Below are 21,127 nucleotides of genomic sequence, written 5' to 3' on the forward strand. Positions count from 1 at the left end.
TTTAGAGTTAGATTGTTCAAGATGACACAATTGTCAATACTGGGTCAAATCTGGTTCTTCTACAAGGAAAGCACTTTTCATTATTCAAGGGGAAGCTGATATATATTTTAGTCACAATCTGGGCCTGGAATTGCTAGGGTGCTTTTTATTCCCTGTCTTTATCTATCAGAATTATGTTTGACCCATATGGGAATGGCATATATTATTGATATGTGTAAATGAAGTTGTCAATATAGAATCCCACCAGTTGGAATATTTCTTGAATTGTTCAGCTGGCAATGTTGTTCTTCAAACCTTTTATGATTAATTTGATCACAAGCATTTCAGGGTAAAAATAATTAACAGCATGGCTAAAATATTTGTAGTTGTATGTAAAATGGTTAATTAATGTTAGTGGTTCTTACTGGTTCATAATATATACTGATTTATCAACAGTAGGAAAGATAATCCAGTAAGGCTCTGTTTATATATCTTGGATTTGTTCGTGATTGAGAATACCATTATTTTGACTAAGATTATATTTTTAAAAAGTGAGCTTTCTACTATTGCTGCATCTTCCTGTTGTTCAGAAGACCCTTTGATTGAACACAGAGTCTCTCCTCACCTTCACAATTATGCAGCAGAAGACCTCTAAGCAATGAGGAAGGGGTCATGAGAAGATATGTTTCTTTGGATCATTGTTCCCCCCCTCACTGTATATCCTAATCCCTAGTCATGACACCTACAAATGACATGGTGAAAAGCAGTTCTTGAATTCCATAGAGAAGACATGGTTGGATCTATTCCTCACAAACCATCACCCCACTTACTTTATCAAATACAGAAATGCAAACACAAACCTGTGGGATTTTGTAGGGGCCTGTTAATGTTGACATCTGGATGGAGATGTTCTCAAGAGCTCCATCGAGAAGAGCCAAAAGGTTGTCCTTCCTTCCACAGCTGTAGTTGGGAACATTGGCTTCCCCAGTAGAGAGCATATCCAGCAAGGCATCTGAAGTTCCAAGTGTGTTCGAATAGTTGTCATGGATGTTGTAGCCAAGTGTGATATTGTGCAGGAGTTGGGGGTTTTTGTTAACCATTTCAATATTTAAAATCATTCTTTCTGTTATATAAAAAATAGGACTGTAAAACCATGTTCATGTTAATATTAAGATCAACAGCAAAAACTAAATACTTATCTCTATTTAATCCTTTTTTTCTCCACAAGCTAACTGAGACTTAAGCCAATATTAATCCAAAACCTGAGGTAAATTATAGTGACCCATCAGCCTTTAATATTTCTGAATATTGAGAAGATCGGATAGAGATAGTTTTAGGATTAAAAATCAGACATACACTAAAAAAAATAAAAATAAAAAAACAGGCATATACTATTATTTGTAGAAGTACTAATTTTCATCAGCCCACTAAAAAATTGCAGAATAATCATTAAAGTAGAACAATGATAAATGGAAGATAATTTTTGATGAGAGAGCCAGAAAACTTGTTCTAAAAACAAATTATTCCTATAAAAACCAGGCACAGAATATCAGCGAGAGGTTATATAAAATATGGAAATGAGCTGAGCAGGGGAAACTGAAACAATCACTACTTTCAACAAAACTCAGTACAGGAGAAGCTCTGGTCACAACCACAATTAGTTCCATAACTTTGGTCGCAATCCGATTTGGTCGTGATCTGATCCTAACCAAAATTAATGCACAATTATTTCAGGGGCCACATGTGGATCACTTTTCTTTGTAAACAAACAACAGGAAATTTAAGGCTTACAAAAAACAGCCCGATTTGGTCATGGCCAGAGGCTTTCGTGACCAGAGGTTCTACTGTATTCAAGTGATGAATTTAGGATTGAACAGGGAGAGGAAAATAATTTGAACTTCTTTCAGGTTTTATTTTTCTTATGTTTGGATTTGAGCCTCTTTCAGACAATAAAACAAAAAAGTGAGAGGCGATGGAAATCAAAAGGATTCAAGAAGAGTGTCAGAACTGCAAATGGAGGGAATGAAACTCCATCACAGTGAATGACTTACTCCCGCATCTGAATAGAAGGAGCCACATTGAAAGGAAATGTTGTATGTCTTATTGCTGATGCAGACACAACTATACCAATGAGAAGATCTCCTGGCCTATAATAGCTCCATGGCTTCCATCCATCCCGGTTGTCCAAATTCAGTGGGCACTTTGTTCTCAGCTTCCCAGAGACAGGCTGGGACACCAGCAGCATCAGAAGAAGAAGCAGGAGGTCCATACTTCGTAGGACTGAATCAATCTCCTTCCTGTTTCTAAGGAAGAATTGGAAACATTGTCACAGGATGGAGTATCCAGTGGCTTTCCTGATTCAAACAGAGAGAAACCAAGATTCCTTTGGAAGAGAGAGAAAGTTCATTCAAGAGGGCAGCTCCTGCCTGTCCCATAACTTGAGCCACAAAGAGCATAACCTGTAGTCTTTATCCTTTTCTAATGCAAGATCCCTTCCATGTTGCTTCAGTCTGATGTTTACATCAAAGACAGTCAGGGGAGAAGGAGGAGGAGAGATATCAAGGCCGGCATAGGAATAATAACAGTGAGAAGGAACTTCTCCTCTTGGGACCCTGAATTTCTTCCATGTAAGGAAGGGTAGCTGGAGATAAGCATATTTGTGAGAAATCACAGATACACCCCTTGGGGCTTCGTTCTGTGGTGGCCTTACTCCTTCCTCTTAGGACACATCCAGAAATTGGATGCTGAAGCAGAAAATATCAACAGCCAGAAAAGTGACTTCTGCTGTCCTTCAATGTGGTCTCTTGTCTCTGGAGACTGCTAGGAAAGGTCAAACAGAGCTATGGAGTTTGATGCCTCTTTAACAGGGGTGAAATCCTCCCAGTTTATGCGAACTGGCAGGGAAAAAAATGCTTTAAAAATCTTTTTAAAATGCTTTAAAAAGTGGGGGGAAAGTTGGCCTTGCCCACCCAGGACATGACCTCCCCTCCCAACCAAGGCACGCCCACAGGACCAGTGGGTGGGGGAGATTAGATTTCACCACTGCACTTTAGGTTGGTGACCCTTAACTCTAGTGCTGCCTGTGCTCCAAAATCATGGAAGCCATCATTATCCTTGAACCCAGCAAATGTTAAGGATGGGGCCTGTTTGGGATTTTCTTCTCAATGAGGTCTCCGTAGATTCATCTTAAATTGGAGCTGATTTTATAACTACTTGTAACTGAAGTGAAATTTCATTTGCCCTCTTCTCTAGAAACCTATTTTTTTTCCATGAGATCTAAGAGACAGGAACATAGAAGCCTATGGACCACAACACTGAGTAAGAGAGAGAAAATGATAGAGTTAGTAGTGAATTTTTTTTCAGTTTCCTTGACAAATTCTGTGTTGTTTTTCCATACTGAGGGACTTTGACGTTCCTTGGTTTCTTAAATAAACAGTGAGCTGTGAGATCTGCAGCTCAGATGGTCTGTGTCCATAGTGTGGTGGATGGTGGGACCCAGTGGTGGGTTCTGGCAGCCGCTACAGCCAGTTCACTCAGGGACGCACTGCATGTGTCAGCTTGATGCACGCTGTGCATGTGCAGTACAATGAAAATTGTTCTGCTTAGGTGCAGAAGCCAAAAACAAGATGGTGCCACCGGGATTACCGGTTTGGGGGCTGGCAGGCCTGGGTTTCTGCCAGGTTCCAGTGACCCAGGCTGCCAAACTACTACCGGTTCAGTCAAACTGGGCCGAACCGGTAGGAACTCATCACTGATGTGATCTTGCCACAGCCATCCAGACGTTGGCTTAGGGGGACCTCTTAGCAGTTGCTCTGTGGATTCTTTCTCCCTTGCATCTTCACAGGAACCTCTAAGGAGAAGGCGACTCATCTTAGGTTGGCCATGGAGTCCCTGAAAATATTACCGAGATTTTAAGAAATATTTCATACATTGCAGTAGCTGGGAATCTTCTCCTGTGCAAATGTGCAAAGCGGAACATCGTGCTAAGCCCAGAATTTTGTTTATCTATTTTGGCATGGCACATTATGCCTATGGAGCAGTTCACTTTCCTTAACCTAAGTTAAGGGGGTTGTATGAAGTCACCCAGATTCACCCCAAACCATCTATGTGACGGCCAATGCAGTCTATTTTCACCTAAGATTGAAAGCTTTCTATACGATCTGCTTTTGGATTCAGGGTCCATGGTTCTCTCCCATGGGAACATTCACAAGGGAATGTTGGGGAAAGGAGAAGGAAAAGGGGCCCGTTTGGTGAGGTTTGAGCCCAGCAGGTAGAAACATGGCTGGATTTGCATTCAGCTCTTAGTTTCCCCCACATTTGAAGTGAAAGAAGACAGACAGATCTTTACTGGGGAGGGAATCTGTTATATTCTGAAGCATGTCGAATAATGATTGAGGTGAGGCGTGGATTAACTAGCTAATGTTTTATTGCAAACAGAAAAAAAGAACCACTAAACTATTGTTATTCTGTCATTAACATAAGGCCAGTTCCCGTTTGACAACTTCTTTAAATAGGCGTCTGTCAAACGCGACCAGCCAATCAGCGGATGGCATAACTCCCGCTTATACCACAACCAATCAGGATCTCAATACACTACAGAATCCAAAGTCTAAAGTCATCCAGTGACTCTTTTTGCCTAAAGCCAGGTTGAAACTCCTCCCCCTCCCTTTGTCTTTGTTTATTTAATCTCGTCTCCAGGAGTCTGATTGGTGGCTGAGTTCCCAGGCAACCATTCTTCCCTCCAGTTTGATTGGCTGCTGCTAGGTTGCCATGATGACAGAGGCAGGCCAGCAAGAGAGGCAGCCAGTAGGGAGAGAGAGGGGGCGGGGCTTTTGTGTTCCCTCAGAACTGGAGGAGTTGAAAGCGAAATCTTCTCTCTTTCAGGGAAAAACCTTCCTCAGATGCAGCCCCAGATAGGAAAATATGAAAGAATATTTTTAAAAATATTTTAAAAATAACGGGAAAAGACCTTGAGAGAAGGAAAAGAGGGAACAGAAACTAAAAACAGATTAAAGATAGGAAGATGGATGTAAAATTGCACAATAAAAGGAAATAGTGGGGATAAGGAGCTTATAGAAAATAGCTGAAATAGAAAACAGTTTTACTTTACTTTACTTTTATTTAGATTTCTAGACCGCCCCCTCTCCCGAAAGGTTTTAGCATTTTAGTAGGAAGATTAATTTTGACATTTGTTGAAAACACTTGTAATTTACAATTCCTTTTTTTGAATAAATGTGTAAGGTTTTTCTTTTAGGAAATGGAAATGTCTCCCCAGCGACTGTAGACCGAATAGCAGAATGACAGTTGGAAGGGACCTTGGAGGTCTTCTAGTCCAACCCTCTGCTCAAGCAGGGGGTTCATTGTTCCAACTGTCAGGACATTTCTCCTTCATTCTAGGTTCGGTCTTTCCTTTACAGGTTTTGGTCACCACATGACAAAAAAAAAGATATTTGAAAACTTTGGAAAAAGTGCAGAGAAGAGCAAGTGAGATGATTGAAGGCCTAGAGACATATGAAGAAGGGCTGCAGGATTTGGGTTTGGCCAGTCTAGGGATAAGAAGGACTTGGGGAGGGGGATGGGATAGCAGTATTCCAGTATTTGTGGGATTGCCAGAAAGAATAGAGGGGGTCAACCTATTTTCCAAAGCACCAGAAGAAACAATGGATGGAAACTAATGAAGGGGAGAAAAATTGGAAATTAAAGAGAAACTTCCTAATTAGGACAATTAATCAGTGGAATGGCTTGCCTTCAGATGTTATAAGTGCTTAATCACTGGAGACATGACAGCCACCTATCTGAAATGGTAATGCGTCTCCTGCTTGAGCGGGGTTGGACTAGAAGACCTTCAAGGTCCCATCCAGCTCTATTCTGATTGATTGAAACCCTATTCAACCAGGCATGGTTTATTCAGTGATTGCAGTTGGATAAGGGGACTGCACAACTTACATAAAACCCCCAATAATGTATTAACATGCATGGCATCTTTTTGTCTTCTATAAGGGATTCTTTCAGCCTAACTTTATATGAAAATTCTCCCCTATCCTAGAACTAATTCAGATTTAAACTGGGACGTTTTGTCATGGATTTGTTGAAAAGATGACAAGGGTCTTCCCCCCCACCCCTTTCTTATATTTCCCTCTTTCCTGAAAGAATCATTCAGAAACATCTTCCTTGTGGAAATCATTAAATGCAAGGGATCTCAGAGACCATCTAGTCTAGACTTTCTCAAATTCAGGAATTTAAGAAGGTGTGGACCAACTCCAGACATTTTCAGCCAGTAAGGAGCTGAAGTCTAAAATAAGCTGAGATTTAAAAATCCTGCTCCAGATTTTCGTGAAGATTATTGTTTTTTCCCTATCTATTTTTTGTAAACATTTGTCAACACTTGCAGAACATTCATAGATTGATTAAGTAAGAAAAAGTTCAGGGATGCAATAAAGCAAAAAAGATCATAACTAGAGCCACAGGTGTGAAAGAGGCTTGTAGGAATTGAATTCAATTCAATCCACTGTTCTGTGCAAGTTTAGCTCAGCTGTAGTCTTAGACAAAATGTCAACAAAATATATAATTCAAAGGAGAAAAAAGAGAAGAAAAACAAATTTAAAAATAAGCAATTAAACTTAAAAAAACCATTTAACATCAATCTTAGAAAATTAGTTAGTCACAGAGATCCTGGAGCATGGGGAACTACCAGAGGACTGGAAAAGAGCTGATGTGGTTCCCATCTTCAAAAAAGGGAAAAAAACAGATCCTGGAAACTACAGACCTATCAGCCTGACCTCAATACCAGGAAAGATTCTGGAAAAGATAATCAAGCAACGAATTAGCGAACACCTAGAAGCATACAAAGTAATAGCCAAAGCCAACATGGGTTTGTCAAAAACAGATCATGCCAGACTAATCTTATTGCATTCTTTGATCATGTGAGAAAATGCCGTAGATATAGTTTACTTCGACTTCAGTAAGGCTTTTGATAAGGTAGACCATAACCTACTACTAGATAAAGTAGAAGAATGTAGGTTAAACAGCAACACCGCCAGATGGATTCGCAACTGGCTGACCAACCGCACTCAATGTGTAGTCCTCAATTGAACTGCATCTACATGGAGGGAAGTATGCAGTGGAGTACCCCAAGGCTCTGTTTTGGGCCCAGTACTCTTCAACATCTTCATCAATGATTTGGATGAGGGAATAAATGGGGAACTCATCAAATTTGCAGATGACACCAAGCTGGCAGGAATAGCCAACACTCCAGAAGATAGGCTTAAGATACAGAAGGATCTTAACAAACTTGAACATTGGGCACTATCTAATAAAATGAAATCCAATGGTGAAAAGAGTAAGGTTCTACATTTAGGCAACAAAAATGAAATGCACAGGTACAGTATAGGTGGTACCGTGCTCAACAGTAGTAACTGTGAAAGGGATCTTGGAGTCCTAGTGGACAACCCTTTAAATATGAGCCAGCAGTGTGCGGCAGCTGCCAAAAAAGCCAACACAGTTCTAGGCTGCATCAACAGAGGGAGAGAATCAAGATCACATAAAGTGTTAATACCACTTTATAATGTCTTGTTAAGGCCATACTTGGAATACTGCATTCAGTTTTAGTCGCCACAATGCAAAAAAAATGTGGAGACTGTAGAAAGAGTGCAGAGAAGAGCAACAAAGATGATTAGGGGACTGGAGACTAAAACATATGAAGAACGGTTGCAGGAACTGGGTATGTGTAGCTTAATAGAAAGAAGGACTAGGGGAGACATGGTAGCAGTGTTCCAATATCTCAGGGGTTGCCACAAAGAAGAGGGAGTCAAACTATTTTCTAAGGCACCTGAGGGTAGAACAAGAAGCAATGGGTGGTCACTTCCGGTTCCGGCGACTACGGCGACAGGCAAGCCTTTGCCTGCTCCCGCTCTCCCGGTGGGCTTCCCCCGCTTCTGGGGGGGCACAGGACGCCCCGGAGAGGTGTCCTGCCGAGGGAACGGCTCGCGGAGGGTCCTGGCGTCAGCGTCGGCTGGCGGGGGCTTCTCCGCTTCGTTCTAGGCATCGGGGAGCAGTTTTGGAGGGCGCGCGTGCGTCTCGCTCCATGCCGATCGGAGAACGCACTTTTGAACGAAGCAGCGGCAGTATGGTGAGAGGCTTCCTTTCTTCATTCCCTCTCTTTTGAATTGATGGACTTTTCAGCACTTTTAAAAAGTTAAACTTTCGGATCCTTGCTAGAGGTGCGGCTAGAGGGAGGGGGATTCCCCCCCCCTTGGACAAGCGGCTTGAGAAGATTTTGCTTTCACCCCCAGGGGAAGGAGGAGGGGGGAGAGCCAACTAATGATGCCTCACCCCCATAAAAGTGACTTTCATTGGACTTAGCTCCAGAACTTATGGGTGAACTGAGAACTTTTTGAACTTTTAAAATTTTATTATGCCTCTGAGCCCAAAGCTGGCAGGGCAAGATGGCACACTTCCGTTGTCTTCATGAACTGTGAAACCTGACTCCACCTTTAAAATTCAGGCTTCCGGTCTTTGTCTCCGAGTCACCCAGAGGAATCTCTTGTGGATTGTTATTTTCTGAACTCTTTGGAGAAAAAACTTTCATCTATTGCTAGAGTGACTAAAGAAACTCCCACCTGTTTGGATCCTCTGCCTTCTGAATTCGCCTGCCTGCTCTACTTCTCCAGCTGCCCAGTTTCTACTCTGACTGATCTCCTTGCTTCATAAACCATGTCTCCAAAAAGACCACCTCCTGGAAAGCCTGGCTTTGCTACTTCTGCTCCAACGTCTGCAACGTTCAGTCCAGCCACACAGTCAAAGATAACAGAACTGATGCAACCTAAGACTACAGAGATGGACTTTCAACAAATGCTTCAACAAATTTTACAGGGCCAGGAGGAAATTAAGAAACAGTTAAGGGAAATGAAAGATGAAATTAAAGAGAATCAAGCCCAAATCTTTAAGAATTCACAGAGACTGGACCTTGTGGAGGGTGGGGTGGTGGAGGCGAAAGGGGGGGTAGAGGTTTTACAGAAGGGGAACAAAGAACTTGACATCCAACAAATGAAAACAGAGTTTGAGAGAATGTCCTTTTATCTTAGATTTCAAAATGTTATAGAAGCAGATGGGGAAAATATAAGGGACATTATGACTAATATTTTAGCTGAATACATACACAAAGATAAACAGCAGGTGGAATGGGAGATAGACCTAGCCTATAGAGTGAATTCAGCATATGCCAGAACACATAATGTACCCAGGGAGGTTCATATTAAATTTCTTAGGAAAACCACAAGAGATGAAATTCTGGGTGTACAAAGGGGGCAAACACTGACATACCACGACAGGGAGATAACCATTCTGAAGCAGATTCCCAAAAAAATTAGGGAAAAAAGGAAAAGCTATTCGCAATTGGCGAATAAATTATACCAGAAGGGGGTGTGGTTTAAATGGTTGATGCCTGAAGGTATGCTGATATTCTGGGAGGAGACAAGAATCAGAATCAATACACCCATAGAGGCACAGGCCTTTATGGAAAAAAATAAAGCGAACCTAGAAAAAACAGAAGACACTACAACGGTCATACAGGACACGGGAGGGGCTGGAGCTCTGCCAGCGGGGGGTGAAGGGGCAACACCAAGAAAGCTCAGATCACAAAAATAAATAAGAAAACCACAATGTTATAAACAGACCGAAAGTAATAATGAATTCATAACTAGACTATATATTATAACTATATAAACTGATTGAAAACTATTTTTTCTAGAATTAATATGCTGATTTTTTATGATTATGTATTAAGGTTTGATATTTAGATGTAACCTAGGAGTTTGGAGGGAGAGGGCGTCTGCCACACTTGCAACTGCCAAAATTTGTAACCATTCCACTTACCCTTTTCCGTATAAATGTTTTAAAAAAACCAATAAAACTTTTTGGAAAAAAAAAAGAAGAAGCAATGGGTGGAAACTAATCAAGGAGAGAAGCAACTTAGAACTGAGGAGAAATTTCCTGACAGTTAGAACAATTAATCAGTGGAACAGCTTGCCTCCAGAAGTTGTGAATGCCACAACACTGGAAGTCTTTAAGAAGATGTTGGATAGCCATTTGTCTGAAATGGTATAGGGCTGTGATGGCGAACCTATGGCACGCGTGCCACAAGTGGCACGCGGAGCCATTTATCAGGGCACACGAGGCGCTGCCCTGTCAGCTGGCCAGCACGCATGTGCGCGCTGGCCAGTTGAGTTCACCTTTTTAAAAGCTATTTTTCGCCTTCCCCAGGCTCCAGAGGCTTTATAGGAGCCTGGGGAGGGCGAAAAGAGCACCCCCCGCCCCCTCGGAGGCTTCAGGGACCGTCCCTGAAGCCTTCGGACCGCTTAAAACCACCCTCCGAGGAAACCAGAAGTGACTTCCGGTTTGCTCGGAGGGTGGTTTTAAGCGTTCCGAAGGCTTCAGGGACCGTCCGAGGCTTCCCTGATGCCTTCGGAGCGCTTAAAACGACCCTCCGAGCAACCCGGAAGTCACTTCCGGTTTGCTCGGAGGGTGGTTTTAAGCGTTCTGACGGCTTCAGGGAAGCCTCTGGACAGTCCCTGAAGCCTCCAGAGGGCCTCTGGGGGGTTGGGGGAGGCTCTTTTTGCCCTCCCCAGGCTCCTATAAAGCCCCTGGAGCATGGGGAGGGGAAAAAAACATGTAAAAATGGGGGGGGTCGCGTGTTTTGCATGCATGCGCACTGGGGGGGGTTCGCGTGTTGCATCATGGGTGCGGTACGCCTGCACTCGACCCCCATACGCTCCCCCCACTTGTGGCACGCAAGCCAAAAAAGGTTCGCCATCACTGGTATAGGGTTTCCTGCTTAGGCAGGGGGTTGGACTAGAAGAACTCCAAGGTCCTTTCCAACTCTGCTATTGTATTGTATTGTATTGTATTGTATTGTATTGTATTGTATTGTATTGTATTGTATTGTATTGAATTGAATTGAATTGTATTGAATTGAATTGTATATAGTTAACAGTTTCTCTCCAAAACAACAAAATAACAGAAGACACTGTACAAAACTTGGCCATATTAGTACATGTTCCTGCAGCTGCATCAGCAAAAACTAACTTTCCCCACATTGGTTAAAGGTGCAGATTGCGGCACAGTCCTTAAATTCTACATATTTATCCATGTCCAAAAAGGGATGAGAAGGCTGGAACTTTTTGGGTGCTAGAAAGATACAACCATGACAAAGCCAAGAAAGGAGATACTCCTAACCCAACATCTTTCTGCTAAATTTGAGAAACTCTGTGATAATTTCTTTGAATAGGATGTCCTTGCAAACTTCCATTTCCAAAAATTAAGAACAGGTCTTCTGGATCAGGTCAGGTTCCATCTTTATCTCTCAGTGCCTTGGTAAGACCACACTTGAATCCTGCATCCAGTTTTGGTCGCCACAATGTAAAAAATATGTTGAGACTCTAGAAGAGCAACAAGTATGATTAGGGGACTGGAGGCTAAAACATATAAAGAATGGTTGCTGGAATTGGGTTTGGGTTTAATTAAAAAAAAGAACTGGAGTGACATGATAGTAGTCTTCCAATATTTGAGGGATCGCCACAAAGAAGAGGGAGTCACTTATTCTCCACAGCACCAGAAGGCAGGACAGAAAGCAATAGATGGAAACTAATCAAGAAGAGAAGCAGCCTAGAACTAAGGAGAAATTTCATGACAGAATAATCTATCAGTGGAACACCCTGCCTCCAGAAGTTGTGAATGCTCCAACACTGGAGGTTTTTAAAAAGAGATTGGACAGCCATTTGTCTGAAATGGTATAGAGTTTTCCTGTCTAAGTAGGGGGTTGGACTAGAAGACCTTCAAAGTCCCTTTCAAGTAACTGTGGAATTTCTACCATCAGAAGAATGAGTTGGATGAGTTGTCGCAACTTAGTAAGGAGTATTTACTTCAAATTCCATCTCCCTCCCATACACCACATTTATAGGACACTTAAATATGGATACTCTCTGTTAGATTAGCGGTTATGAATCTCAGAATCTAAACTTATCCCAAAGAGACTCTGAACATGAGACTACTGAAATTCAGCTTTATTCTTGATCAAAAGTGAAACTGGATGTCCTTAATCTCCTGCCTCAAACAGCAAGGCAGAGGTGGAATAGGCAGGCATACTAGTTAAAACTTTTCCCCCCTTTTTATAGTTTATACATAGTTCATGCATAGCTCATCATTGTTTTGAAACATAATTTCTTATCCACTGCTTTATGCAAAGCTCATGATTTTCCGAATGCTTAGGAACAATAGGGCTCACAAGGAAAAAGAAATACACATTTTCTGGCATTTAGCCTGGAGCTTCCTGGGGCTGCTATCTCACATTAGGTAGCAGACAGAATACACATTTTAAAGTTACATCAAGGCTACTTAAGAAGGCTAAGCTTGGCATTTATCCTGGAGTTTTTAACTCTGCAGGTGGTGCCTTTTAGGCTACAATGAAGCTCAACTCAGCAAGAATATGAAAAGCTGAGTTAGTTACACTCTGTGCATGCTCTAATCCCGTGATGGCGAACCTATGGCATGCGTGCCACAAGTGGCATGCGGAGCCATTTGTCAGGGCACGCGAGGCGCTGCCCTGTCAGCTTCCCTGATGCCTTCGGAGCGCTTAAAACCACCCTCCGAGCAACCCGGAACTCACATCTGGTTTGCTCGGAGGGTGGTTTTAAGCGTTCCCAAGGCTTCAGGGACTGTCCGAGGCTTCCCTGATGCCTTCGGAGAGCTTAAAATGACCCTCCAACTTCCAGGTTGCTTGGAGGGTGGTTTTAAGCATTCCAAAGGCTTCAGGGACCGTCTGAGGCTTCCCTGATGCCTTCGGAGCGCTTAAAACGACCCTCCGAGCAACCCGGAAGACACTTGCGGTTTGCTCGGAGGGTGGTTTTAAGCGCTCCGAAGGCTTCAGGGAAGCCCCCGGACAGTCCCTGAAGCCTCCGGAGGGCCTCCGGGGGGCTGGGGGAGGCTCTTTTCACCCTCCCCAGGCTCCTATAAAGCCTCTGGAGCCTGGGGAGGGCGAAAAAAAACATGTAAAAATGGGGGGGTCGCGCGTTGTGCGCGTATGCGCACTGGGGGGGTCGCATGTTGCATTATGGGTGTGGCACGCCCGCACTCGACCCCCCTGCGCTCCCCCCCACTTGTGGCACGCGAGCCAAAAAAGGTTCGCCATCACTGCTCTAATCCTTTCACTCTCAATTCTTTGGGAATTGTTTGGTAAAACTGTTATATGGCTGTATTTCAGCTCTCATTTTATTTTATTTCTACATAATTTGACCAGCTGGATCATTTAGATGTCATACCCCAACATATAAATTGTATGTATGTTGTTGCTCTCTAGCCCCATCTAGTGGCCGGAGAAACAATAACAATTACATTGTTTGAAGCTGACTCAACCCATTTTATCCATCAGCCTACACTCTCAAACAAGTGCATGATGGGAAGCCAGACTCCATTTCCTTTAGCATTTGAAGAAGCAGAAAGAAGAATCCATCTTAATCTGTGGCACATGGTCATCCAAGGACCGACACATCCACACATAGAGCATTGTTGGTGAGATTTGAAATATTTGTATGTATTAATTGCTATGTTCAGCAGTAACTCAATACTGCCTATCTCGTATTTGGTTCTCATTGTATGTATTCCTATTTTCCCCATGTTTCACCATATCCTGTTCTTTCAAAAAAGCTTTCAGATCTACGCATATGGTCTGTGTTATTGGAGGATAGGTGGGTTTAGGTTCATGTTGGGCTGCACACAAACTAATGTATGGTAAGGACAGAACACCAGATTATCTGCACCTTGGTGGATAAGGATGGACAACACTATCTTCCAATTGCCGTTTGATTATTTCACTTAAAATTGTTGTCCCAGCTCATGTTGTCAGGCCTGTACTTATGTTCTTTTTAGGATCTTTGGCCTGCCACACTTTCTTATAATTTTCTATGCTGTTTCATTAGTGTAGTAGTTGGGAGGGGGGGAATAGAAAGGAGTAGGATTGTGGAATGTATGTTGACATTCTTTTATAGAAGCCAAGGTCATCTTTTGTCTCCGCACATCGACACTGGCCGGAAGAAGATGGGTGTACATGCCAGCGTGGAAGATGATGATTGGAACATGTGATGGATTTGTGGGTGTGGGGAGAGATCATGAACTTTCAACTGGGTGAACTTACAGGATGTAATTCAGAGTTGGAATTTTCCATAGCCGTGCTAACATGCCTGCGGAATAAATTGCACCTTTAAGGATGTTTTGCCTTGGACAATGATTTATTTCTGCATGGTATTTAGAACCCTAACACATGTATGGCAGCAGTTTGAAGCAATTTCTATGCTTGGCCTGTTGTAATATGTTGAGAGTGGAAATTCCTCTAACTCACATTTATACATTTCTTCTGGTTGTAAGATGCTCTTTTGTATTCAAGATTGGCCTAAAAATGATAATGTAGCACTTGGGGATGAAGACACAGCCCAGCAGACCAGCACTGGAGGCCAAGATGGAGAAGACCTGCACAGCCACCATGTATTTCCCCTTGGTGCTCAGGTAGGTGGGCAGGAAGGAGACCCAGACATTGCAGAAGACCAGCATGCTGAAAGTGATCAGCTTGGCTTCATTAAAGGCTCCAGGAAGATTCCTGGCCAGGAAAGCCATTGTGAAACAGATAGCAGCCAGGAAGCCCATGTAGCTGAGGGTGATGTAGAACATGAGAACAGAGCCTTCATTGCATTGCAGGATGATCTCTCCAGGCTGGGAATGAAAGTCTGAGTCACGGAATGGGGGAGAAATTCTCAACCAGATGGAGCAGATCATAATTTGGACACTAGAACAAGAAAGGATGATGGAGTTGGCCAAGCTCTTCCCCAACCATCTCTTCACTCGGTTTCCTGGTTTTGTGGCCAGGAAAGCCAGCACCACTGTGATTGTCTTGGCCAAGAGAGAAGAAACCGCAACTGAGAAGATGATGCTGAAAACTGTTTGTCGGAGAAGGCAAGTGGCTTTTCTTGGTTGACCAATGAAGAGAAAAGGAGACAAGAAGCAAAGCAGGAGGGAGATCAGGAGGATGTAAGAGAGATCTCGGTTGTTGGCTTTCACAATGGGAGTTTCCTGATGTTTAAGGAATAGGATTAAAACAAGGCCTGTGGCGAAGAACAAGAGTAGAGCAAAGAACACAAGGATTATGCCCAAATTGTCTTCATAGGACAGGAGGGTTATTCTTTTGGGGATACATTTGACTCGATTCTTGTTTGGATATTGTTCATCTGGGCAATTGGTGCATTTATCAGTATCTGAGTAAAACAAAAAAGCAACATTAAAAAAAATATTCTGTACTTTCATAGTTCAAGAAATAACTTCTTAGGACAAGAACTGTTGCCAGCAACATTTTCTGAAAAGCAATGCTTAAAATCTCTACAGAAAGAAGGCAAAAAGAATAACATTTTCTAAAAAGAACAGACACAATTTTAGAGTTTTGCACATTGGAAGAAGTCCTGGAACATGTATGATTTCTTGTGTAATTTGAAGAACCTATGTATTAGAGGTAAATAATAAATCAGTTAAATTTTTAAGATACTTTTCCTGGATCCTGCCAGATGACGCTTCTTAATATACTTGATTCTGGATTCCTATCTTTTGACATTGAATGAGCTATGAAAAAAAGTTGGTTCTGCAAATAATCAGGAATCCCAACTAAAAAGCCAAAGAGATTTCAACCTCCTATCTCTTCCTAGTCCCTCCCTCAGGGTGTTTCTACTATTCCTCTCTCTAAGTAAGAAATTGTGCAATTTGAAGATAATAACAATAGTGCTTAGACTTATAAATCACTTCATGTGCTTTACAGACCTCTCTAAGCAGTTTAGAGTCTGCCTATTGCCCCAAACAATCTGGGTCCTCATTTTACCAACCTTGGAAGGATGGGAGGCTGATTCGACCCTGAGCCTGTGAGAATTGAACTGTCGAACTGCTAGCAAAAACAAAATAAAAATTGAGCTTCAATCTGCCTTCAACTTGCACTTTCATGACAGTGTTTTAGATGAATCCCCTTCCACAAGTCCTGCCCTTTTCCTTGGTGTCCCCCACCTTCATGAATGGAGATGGTCCCCTCAGGACACGGAATACAGTCATAGCAGCAAGCAGGCTCTCCTTCTCGCTTCCGCTTGACAAATCCAGGATGACAACTTTCCACACATTGGGACTGAGGCAGAGACTAAGCAGACAAAAAAAAATGCCGAAGAAAATATATTGGGACGAAGCATGCATGAAAATGGATGTAGACATTGACATTCGCCCAATAGTTCCTCAGCTTCACTTAGATAACTACAAAGTCATTGACTCATTCCAAACAGATTTAGGAGAGATAAATAGTGGCAGATTGTTCATTTTCTCACTCTCCTTTGCTTTTGGCCTCTAACGTTGAAATAAAGGATTTTTGTACTTAAGAAAGACTGGAGGGATGGAATTGAAAAGACTTCAGCCTTAAGTGACAACCGGTTTGGTTCCTCCCCTTAGCCTTGTTCACATGCATTTCTCCATTCTTCACATAAATATGACTTTAGTACGATGATCTTGCATTAAATTTTGGAAAAGAAATTATTGTGGAAGATGTATTATTATTTTTATTAGATATATTAAATAAAATAATACTGTAATAAAGAAAGAAACTTCAGACCAGTAGGATCTGAACAGGCTTCTTCTGGAGTATATAAAACATTGCAAAACTGCTTCCCTTTGAAAGTAATCCAAAACCATCCCCCAATTAAGTAGAAAGGGGAGGAAATCCTTAAAAATTAGGGCTTGATTTATTTGTGTGTTTCTTCCTTCAATTCATATGGCTCACAGTTAAGACTAAAACTGACTGCCTAGTTTGTAGAACTGGGGTGAGATGAGATGCAGGAGAGGTCATGAGAACCAGTCCCTCAAAAAGGCATCTTTTCATCTTCAGCCAATGGGACAAGAGTAAGAGACTTGTGTCCAGCTCTGGATCTGGGTTTTTTTCTACTGAAGAACTACAGTTAGGGGACACCAACTAGATCCATGGTGTGAAGAATAATTACCCAGCATCAATTGGGGGGGTTCTACCAATTTGGCCAAACCGGTAAGTCCGAAGATCAGCTGAGAGCGAACTGGTTCTCTCCGACCTTCAGATGGGCCCACTTGCCCCCCCCCCCAGGTTAAACTCCCCTATATTTCCTTGGTTTTTTTTAGCCCAGCTGATTGGTGGGCAGAGGTGCCTCAGCTGTTTTCCTTTGAACTGCACATGCACACTCAGTGTGTGTCACGCATGTCAGGTGCAGGTGCTCAGCAAAGTCTTTGTTAAAAGGGTAGGACCCCACCCCTGCCCAGCATCCAATATTGGACATGTCTGAATCAGATTAAAAGGATTTTCCTTATCATGGCATCTGAAGGAGACTTTTGTGAATAGCATTGAAGTCCTCACAAGCCATCTAACAAAAGGTTTTCTCTTCTCTGCGTTCAGCTCCCAGTGAAGGTCATCATCATCCATGGCGACTAGAGTTCACCCACTTGAAATGGGTCAGAATCTTTACAAAAAAGGGAAAATGCAGCAATATTTGACCCACCTTGTTGAGCAGAGTTAGCCATGAAAGAGCAATTTCGTTAATAATAATACTCCCTCTTTCAATACTCCCCAGTTTTCTTTTCGTCGAATCCCCCTCAGGAGAAATCACAAAGAACTCAATGTCCATATCTGCAGCTATTTCTGCAGTTAAGGCCATAGGTGCAGACCTTAACTGAAATATGTTATTCCAATAAAGGGCCATATTATATTTAATTTTGGAAGACCGCTAGATTATTCTCTGCTTCTGTATTTCATATTCTTTATGCAGACATCTTTTTAATTTCTTCTCCAGTTGTACAAGTGACAGGGAGACCATAGTTCCTCATATAATTTGACGATTGTATGAGCCAAAAAATCTTTAATTGAAATTTTGCCAGTTCTAACAGACTTTCATTTTGCACCAATCATTAATGATGTTAATTGATGTTGATTAACATGATGTTGGTTAATTGATGTTGATTAACATCAGACCAACAATCAAGAAGTAAACTATACCCAAATCAAGGAACTGCCAAAAAAGCTAACAATAAAGAGGCCACCCAAAACCCTTCAAGACCATTCCCACCAGCACTTACAGGGCAAATCATTAGAAGATAAAATCCAGAGCAAACCCCACACTTCTTAGTAGCACTGATGATCTTTGCCCTAGTTTGGGTAATGAAACATGAGCAAGCAAATAACCAAGCTCAGAAAGCTACAAGATACCCTCACTTCAACACCGAGCTACAAATATTCTTTGTAGGAGGGGACTTAACCATCACTTAACTTTGTAGGAGGGGACTTAACCATCACTCCCCTGTCATGGTCAGATCACTCACTCCTTCGTCTTGACTTCCCTGGTGCTACCTCCCGCCGCGGGGAGGTGGAACCGGAAAGTTCCAGATGGTTCCGCCCCAGGAGCCTGATGGAACCAGGTTCCATCACGGAGGTTGATAGGTTCCAGACAGAGCTTGGGCCACCTCCTGTAACCTTGACCCGCCCCCGGGTAGAGGACCTGGTAGTCGCGTGGAATAATGCAACTACCGGGGCCTTGAACCGGGTGGCGCCTTTGCGGCCTCTCCGGCAGCAACGATCCACCCTGGCCCCTTGGTTTACCGAGGAGCTGAGGGTGATGAAATGCCGCAAGAGACGTCTAGAGAGTCGTTGGAGATCCTCTCGCTCCGAATTTGATCGAACACAGGCACGAGCCCATTTAAGGACGTACCTTGTGGCATTGAGAGTGGCCAAACGCCAATATTGTGCCACTCTCATTGCATCCGCAGAGAACCGCCCTGCCGCCCTGTTTCAGGTGTCCCGCTCCCTCTTGTTTCAGAGGCCGCGGGAGGCCCCCCTACAGGGCAGGGCAGAGGAATTTGGTAAATATGTTCAGGATAAAATTGCTCAAATCCGGAGATATTGGGTTCCTGTCAGTGATCCAATGGAGACGTCCATGGCGAGTCTTGAGGAATCGATCTGGGAGGAGTTTGACTTGGTTGCCATCGAGGATTTGGACAGATTGCGTGGACGACTGCGACCCACCACATGTTTATTGGACCCGTGCCCCTCCTGGCTTGTACTGGCATCCTGGGAGGTTACACGAGACTGGCTCCTGGGCCTAGTGAATGCTTCGCTGAGCGAGGGGTCTCTCCCGGCCGCCTTGAAAGAGGCGGTGGTGAGACCCTTGCTCAAGAAGCCTTCCCTGGACCTTTTGGAGCTGGCCAATTATCATCCTGTCTCCAACCTTCCCTTTTTGGCGAAGGTTGTAGAGAGTGTGGTGGCCTACCAGTTTCCGCGACATCTGGAGGAAAATGATTATCTAGACCCGCGCCAGTCCGGCTTCCGCCCCGGTCACAGCACGGAGACGGCCTTGGTCGCGTTGGTGGATGATCTCTGGAGGGCCAGAGATAGAGGTTGTTCCTCTATCCTGGTCCTATTAGACCTCTCGGCGGCTTTTGATACCATCGAACATGGTATCCTGCTGCGCCGGCTGGAGGGGTTGGGGGTCCGGGGCACCGTTTTGCGGTGGTTCGGCTCCTACCTTTCTGATCGGACGCAGCGTGTGTTGGCAGGAGAAGAGAGGTCGACCCTACGCTCCCTTACTTGTGGGGTGCCACAGGGGTCGGTCCTCTCGCCACTCCTGTTCAACACATATATGAAGCCGCTGGGTGAGATCATCCGTGGTTTCGGGGTGGGATACCATCTGTACGCTGATGATACTCAGCTGTACTTTTCCACCCCGAACCACCCCAACGAGGCCATCGAAGTGATGTCCCGGTGTGTAGAAGCCGTACGGATCTGGATGGATGACAACCGACTCAAGCTCAACCCCTCCAAGACGGAGTGGCTGTGGGTACCAGCTCCCCGGTTCAGCCAATTAATTCCATCATTGGCCATTGGGGGCATTCAACTCGCCCCCGTGGAGCGGGCGCGCAATTTGGGCGTCCTCCTGGATGCCCGGCTGTCCATGGATGACCATGTGACAGCCGTGGCAAGGGGGACGTTCCACCAGGTTCGCCTGGTGCGCCAATTGCGCCCCCTACTGGACCGGGATGCCTTACGCACAGTCACTCATGCGCTGGTGACGTCTCGCTTGGACTACTGTAACGCTCTCTACATGGGGCTTCCCTTGAAATGCACCCGGAGGCTACAGTTGGTCCAGAACGCAGCCGCGTGGGTAATTATGGGGAGTACTAAGTACTCCCATGTGACACCGTTCCTGCGCGAGCTGCACTGGCTTCCTGTGGTCTATCGGGTGCGTTTCAAGGTTTTGATAACAATCTTTAAAGCGCTCCATGGCTCAGGACCTAGTTACTTGCGGGATCGTATTCTGCCCCATACATCCCTGCGACCAATCTGCTCGCACAGAGAGGGACTCCTCCAGGTGCCGTCCACTAGACAGTGTCAGGGGGCGGCGCCTAGGAGTAGAGCCTTCTCTGTGGCGGGCCCAGCCCTGTGGAATGACCTCCCTCCGGATATTAGGAATACCTCTGACCTCCGCTCCTTTCGTATTAAGCTTAAGACCCACCTATTCCAAGCAGCTGGCCTGGCTCAACTTTGATCTAACCATATCGCTCCTGACAGGTTTTTAACTGGGTATTTTAATTATATTTAATTATCTAGGGGTTTTTAAATACTGTATTTTAATTGTTTTTATTTATCAGCCGACCTCCTCCTGTGTGTGTCTCGGTATATGTATCTGTTATATGTCTGTTTTGTCTACATATTTATTTCATATGTTTCATTGTACGCCGCCCCGAGTCCTTCGGGAGAGGGTGCGGCTAAGAAATAAATATTTATTATTATTTATTATTATTCTTTATCAATTTGATCCCATCCTACTATTAATGCAGCCTAGGTCTGCATTGGCTTTTTTGGCAGATGCAATATACTGGTGCCCCATATTTAAGTCGTGCTCCAGTAGGACACCTAGGTTCCTCTCACAATTGCTACTGGTCAGCCAGGTACCAATAATTCTATAAATGTGCATTTAGTATTTTTTGTCTAGGAAGAGGACCTTACTTTTCTCACCACTGAGAACTGCATTTCATTGGCTAAGACCCAGTGCTTAAGTCTGTCAAGATCCTT

General features: G+C 43.7%; 1 protein-coding gene across 1 annotated transcript; it reads right to left on the reverse strand.

The window, feature by feature from the left end:
- Positions 1–14,331: 14,331 nt before the first annotated feature.
- Positions 14,332–17,720, reverse strand: LOC309382689 (vomeronasal type-2 receptor 26-like; the record flags this gene model as incomplete). Its single annotated transcript, XM_081934432.1, has 3 exons — positions 14,332–15,275; positions 16,066–16,192; positions 17,565–17,720. The coding sequence occupies 3 exons, from the start codon at positions 17,718–17,720 to the stop codon at positions 14,371–14,373; spliced, it is 1,188 nt and encodes a 395-aa protein (XP_081790558.1). The 3' UTR covers positions 14,332–14,370.
- Between the last annotated feature and the right edge of the window lie 3,407 nt (positions 17,721–21,127).

The sequence above is a fragment of the Natrix helvetica genome (assembly GCF_964273705.1).
Source record: "Natrix helvetica genome assembly, chromosome: 1".
Lineage (NCBI taxonomy): Eukaryota > Metazoa > Chordata > Lepidosauria > Squamata > Natricidae > Natrix > Natrix helvetica.